This window comes from Bombina bombina, chromosome 1, assembly GCF_027579735.1.
Source record: "Bombina bombina isolate aBomBom1 chromosome 1, aBomBom1.pri, whole genome shotgun sequence".
Taxonomy (NCBI): domain Eukaryota; kingdom Metazoa; phylum Chordata; class Amphibia; order Anura; family Bombinatoridae; genus Bombina; species Bombina bombina.
In genome coordinates, this window is record NC_069499.1 from 1,256,441,209 (window position 1) to 1,256,447,208 (window position 6,000).

A 6,000-nucleotide genomic window follows, 5' to 3' on the forward strand; every position below is an offset into this window, starting at 1 on the left:
ATTTCTGCTCTGTCTATTCTTTTGCACAAGCGTCTGGCAGAGGTTCCAGACGTCCAGGCATTTTGCCAGGCTTTGGTTAGAATTAAGCCTGTGTTTAAACCTGTTGCTCCCCCGTGGAGCTTAAACTTGGTTCTTAAAGTTCTTCAAGGAGTTCCGTTGGAAACCCTTCATTCCATTGATATTAAACTTTTATCTTGGAAAGTTCTGTTTTTGATGGCTATTTCCTCGGCTCGGAGTCTCTGAGCTATCTGCCTTACAATGTGATTCTCCTTATCTGATTTTTCATGCAGATAAGGTAGTCCTGCGTACCAAACCTTGGTTTTTACCTAAGGTGGTTTCTAACAAGAATATCAATCAAGAGATTGTTGTTCCATCATTGTGTCCTAATCCTTCTTCAAAGAAGGAACGTCTTTTACATAATCTGAATGTAGTCTGTGCCTTGAAGTTTTACTTACAAGCTACTAAAGATTTTCGTCAAACATCTACCCTGTTTGTCGTTTACTCTGGACAGAGGAGAGGTCAAAAAGCTTCGGCAACCTCTCTTTCCTTTTGGCTTCGGAGCATAATACGCCTAGCCTTTGAGACTGCTTGACAGCAGCCCCCTGAAAGGATTACAGCTCATTCTACTAGAGCTGTGGCTTCCACCTGGGCCTTTAAAAATGAGGCCTCTTTTGAACAGATTTGCAAGGCCGCGACTCGGTCTTCGCTTTAGACTTTTTCCAAATTTTCCAAATTTGATACTTTTGCTTCTTCGGAGGCTGTTTTTGGGAGAGAGGTTCTTCAGGCAGTGGTTCCTTCCGCTTAATCCTGCCTTGTCCCTCCCATCATCCGTGTACTTTAGCTTTGGTATTGGTATCCCATAAGTAATGGATGATCCGTGGACTGGATACACTTAACAAGAGAAAACATAATTTATGCTTACCTGATAAATTTATTTCTCTTGTAGTGTATCCAGTCCACGGCCCGCCCTGTCCTTTTAAGGCAGGTCTAAATTTTAATTAAACTACAGTCACCACTGCACCCTATGGTTTCTCCTTTCTCTGTTTGTTTTCGGTCGAATGACTGGATATGATAGTTAGGGGAGGAGCTATATAGCAGCTCTGCTGTGGGTGATCCTCTTGCAACTTCCTGTTGGGAAGGAGAATATCCCATAAGTAATGGATGATCCGTGGACTGGATACACTACAAGAGAAATAAATTTATCAGGTAAGCATAAATTATGTTTTTTGTTTGCATAAATGTTTTGTAGGTGATCATTTATATAGTCCATCTGGTAGTGTTTTTGTAACGATGTATAGTTTTGTTTATTTTTTAATAAAGTGATGAATTTTGGACTCATAACCAAGCCCCACAGTGTCAGATGTATACATGTGTTTACAGACTCCTGCTGGCTCCTTATTGAGTAATCTGTCTTTTTATACGCAAGGGGTGGTGTGGGGGGGGTCTGTCTGCTCGTGTGTGTATTGTATACAGACAGTGATAAGATAAGGGCTTAAAGGGACTTTTTACAGTAATTGTTTTTCCCTTTATGTAATTCCAGTGACTTGTTATACAATCTGCAGAGTATAGAATTAATAAGAAATTGCATTTTCAGGTTTATCTGCTTTAAAACTAAAACCTAATGAAATGACTTGACCTTGAAAAAATGAGATCTCATTATGTTATCATTTTGTGTACACACATGCTTTCTTATCTTATATCTGTTTGTAAACCAAACTCAATACTTGGAGAGGACTATGAAACATTTATCATTTTATTGGTTATCTCTTCTACCCCCCACCAGGAGTGTAATGTCTTCTGCTAGCTGTGTTTACATAGCCTGTCAATAAATTGGACTTAAAGGGTCATAAAACTGTGTATTTTAACAAATATTCTGTTACCAAAGTACATAGATAATACATTGTGTGTGTAAATAAAGTGCATTACATATAAATTACCATACTTTTTCTGTTTTGAATAAACCGCTTTGTGCGGTTATCTCTCATTAGCAGACAGCCAATGAAATGGCTCTAAGCAATTGACCAATGAGACTGCTTATTCAAATTAGCTAAGTGAATATGCTAAGCAACAATGCGCGATCCCTGCCACGTGGGCTGGGACTAAAACATACACGCATGTCTCTGTAGTGTGAAGCTTGTACAAAATAATGTGCACTTAGAGACAGAGACAAATACTACTCCTACTGACTGACAGCCTTGCTAAAAAATGGAATCATGGGATTAAATATGGAGGTGTGCGCTCCCGAGGGCTATATGTAGAGCCACCCGTGAATGGCTTTGCATAATTAGGTAAACGGAGGGAGTGCAAAATAGGGAATTTTTTTATTGAGTTTATTAGATTAAAACTTTAAAAAAAAAATAACATAATTAGCAAAAATCATTTTAATATGTTTGATTAAATAGTTTATTTTTTTTTGAAGGTTTACTGTCCCTTTTATGTCCAAAAACTTTCAGTATAGGTGGGGATACCACAGGCTAAAACAGCTATTTCAAATGCCGAAAAAGGGTAAATGAGATACTTGTAAACAATTCAATACACTCCAGCAAGTAAAATAAATTATTTGGAACAAAATTAAAGGGGAGAAAATGTTTGAGTAAACTGTCCCTTTAATTTAATGGAACACATACCCAATTACAAGTCAGTTTTACAGTACCATGTCTAAGGATAGACAGATATTGGTTTTTCAGGGCCGATGCCGAGAACAGGGGCTGATACTCTGTACTTTTTTTTTTTTATTGAGGAAAATTGAAAACAATAAAGAAGTGATACAAAACATACAATATGCTGATACCAGAGATATGTACACAATCAAATTCGGGCAAATAATACAACATTTCCATTCAACAATACCATTAGGATTATACCTCATCAATACATGCGTAGATTCCCTCAGTTAGAAATTTATCCTTTAAGTATCGGACGGGGCGGTGATAATATCAGACTGTCACCTTTATGTATAATAAAAGTATAGAGGATTATGAGGGGGGGGGGGGCAGGGGAGATATGCAACTGAGTATATCAGTGCATCAATACTAGTCAAAAGCGACATGAGGGCCTACTCTTAGTCCAGGCTCATGACTCAAGGGGAAAGGCAAGAGAAGGGGGGACGGGGGGGGGGGGGAAGAGTGGTAAGAGAAAAAAAGATAAAGGACCCTTGATTAAGCAGTATTATAATTGGAGCCAGTCGCTCCATGTAACCCAGTAACTCTCCATAGTGTCCTGCGTTTTCTGTACAGATATTCTGTACTTTTAAAGTTTTGAAAAATCAACACAATTTCTACACAAATCTGGTATCAACTGAACATGTTTATTAAAATTTTAAACATGTTTGTTTATGCAAGTCCATCTACAGACCTTCCATTGGACCTTCCAGCTTATACAGTGTGTGCTATAGATGATTTGTGTCACTTAAAACTATGTAGTTTCCCTGAAGTACACAGAACTAAATTACTTTTGATTTGCTCCATTTCGGCAATATCTGTAAGTTTCTGACCTATACTGATTTATTTCAGAAATTCTGAATATTGGCCCTAATAATTGGCCGCTCCGATAATCGGTCGACCAATAACCAGGACTCATTGTGTCCTAAAGTATACAAACTGTTAATCTTCACACTGAGTATGCTACAGACTTTGTGTTCTCATTAAGAAATGTTTTGGTTTCTCTATCAGTTATGTTTGCATTTTAAAGCACAGCAGCTTCTGTATTTAAAACAAAGATAAGCCAAATACGTGTCTTGAAAGTTATACTCCATAATTTTGTGTTTAAAAGCAAAACAAAGAAACAAGTGAACGGTTTAGAAATCAGGCCTGTCTTTTATTTCCTGTTTTAAAAAAGTGTTTCAGATACAGCATGTCATTTTAAACAACTTTCCAATTTACTTCCATTAAAGAAAATGTGCACAGTCTTTTATATTTACACTTTTTGAGTCACCAACTCCTACTTAGCAGGTGCAAGAATTGACAGACTATACGTTTATGCATTTGTGATTGGCTAATTGCTATCACATGGTACAGGGGGAGTGGAAATATACATAACTTTGAAATTTGTTCGAAAAAAAATCTACTACTCATTTGAAATGCTATTGTATTATTTTATCTTGCATTTGTTGATTATGCAAATCTACTGTTTACTGGTCCTTTAAGTTGCTTGACAATTTCTTTTTTTTTTTTTTTTGTGTTTACCTCTATGTATTGATATTACAAAACCAAGACTGATATTGAGGTTTCTGTAAACATCTGTATAACTAAAATTTGTTGTGCTCCATGACACAAAGATGGCTGCCACAGTGAAATATTGTAAAATTAAATAAAAAAAATTGTAGTTTTGCAATACCAGTGCATAGAGGGAATCACTCAAAAATAAATAAAATAAGAAAATTAAAAAATGGTCAAGTAACCAACTTGACAATTGCTGGACCACATGACATGGATTGACCTGAGTGGAAATTTGTGAAAGCACCAAATTTCTAAAGCTTTTGTATATTAATGTGTGATCAGTATGTTAGTAACTTGAATTGTATGAAAAAGTCTTCACTTTCCTTTTATGAATAATGAAGAGTTTAAACCATTTATGTAACAGGTTGAGATCAGTCGGAGAGTGACTTTGGAAGAACTTCCCCCTGTGCTTGTGTTGCACCTTAAACGTTTTGTATTTGAGAAGACAGGCGGATGCCAGAAACTCATCAAAAATATAGAATATCCTGTGGACCTGGAAATTAGTAAAGGTACAATAGGCTGCAAATCTCTGACATGCTTGTTAATGATAATAGTCGCCCCCCCCAACAAAAAAGAAAATGTAAAATCATTGATATGATTTATGTAATGTACAGTTTTTAATATTTTATAAGTTTGATTTGTTTTGAGTATACACTGACGTTTTTTCTGTAATCACTGATTGTCATGATCATTTATGGTTTGTGACAGCAATATAAAGAATTTGTATGGTCAGCTTTAATTTCTTAATAGAACAAAATACATTTGTGAGTTTCAAAACATCTTGTCAACTAGTTAGTGATATATTGTAATCTTTCAAGTAATTAGTAAATGTTCTCTCTCTCCGCTAGATCTGTTTTCTTCAGGAGTGAAAAGTAAGATTTTTAAAGGCCAAAGAACCTACCGGCTCTTTGCAGGTGATTATTTATAAATATATATTTATGTATATTTGTTACTTGTAGATTATCTGACTTTTTTCAGAAACTAGATGTTCAATAAAGAAAATTGTACTTTTTTTAAATGAACATTATTTCTTTCATGTTATTGGCAAGAGTCCATGAGCTAGTGACATATGGGATATACAATCCTACCAGGAGGGGCAAAGTTTCCCAAACCTCAAAATGCCTATAAATACACCCCTCACCACACCCACAATTCAGTTTTACAAACTTTGCCTCCTATGGAGGTGGTGAAGTAAGTTTGTGCTAAGATTTCTACGTTGATATGCGCTTCTCAGCATTGTTGAAGCCCGATTCCTCTCGGAGTACAGCGAATGTCAGAGGGACGTGAAGGGAGTATCACTTATTGAATAAGATGATTTCCCTAACGGGGGTCTATTTCATAGGTTCTCTGTTATCGGTCGTAGAGATTCATCTCCTACCTCCCTTTTCAGATCGACGATATACTCTCAATTTACCATTACCTCTATTGATAACTGTTTCAGTACTGGTTTGGCTAGCTGCTATATGTGGATGGGTGTCTTTGGGTAAGTATGTTTTTTATTTCTTAAGACACTTCAGCTATGGTTTGGCACTTTATGCATTTATATAAAGTTATAAATATATGTATTGTACTTATATTTGCCATGAGTCAGGTTCATGTATTTCCTTCTGCAGACTGAGGCTATTTCTGATATGATTTCTAAGGAATGGAATAAGCCAGGTACTTCTTTTATTCCTTCTTCAAGGTTTAAAAAATTGTATCCTTTACCAGCAAAATCTATAGAGTTTTGGGAAAAAATCCCCAAAGTTGATGGGGCTATTTCTACTCTTGCTAAACGTACAAC

The 6,000-nt window shown here is 36.1% G+C and overlaps 1 protein-coding gene across 1 annotated transcript in view; it reads left to right on the forward strand.

The window, feature by feature from the left end:
* Positions 1-6,000, forward strand: part of USP10 (ubiquitin specific peptidase 10) — a gene marked incomplete in the record, with an annotated part of 485,306 nt that overhangs the window by 431,710 nt on the left and 47,596 nt on the right. The window contains 2 exon segments of the mRNA XM_053700867.1: positions 4,582-4,726; positions 5,066-5,131. Coding sequence (XP_053556842.1) covers positions 4,582-4,726; positions 5,066-5,131 — 211 coding nt within the window.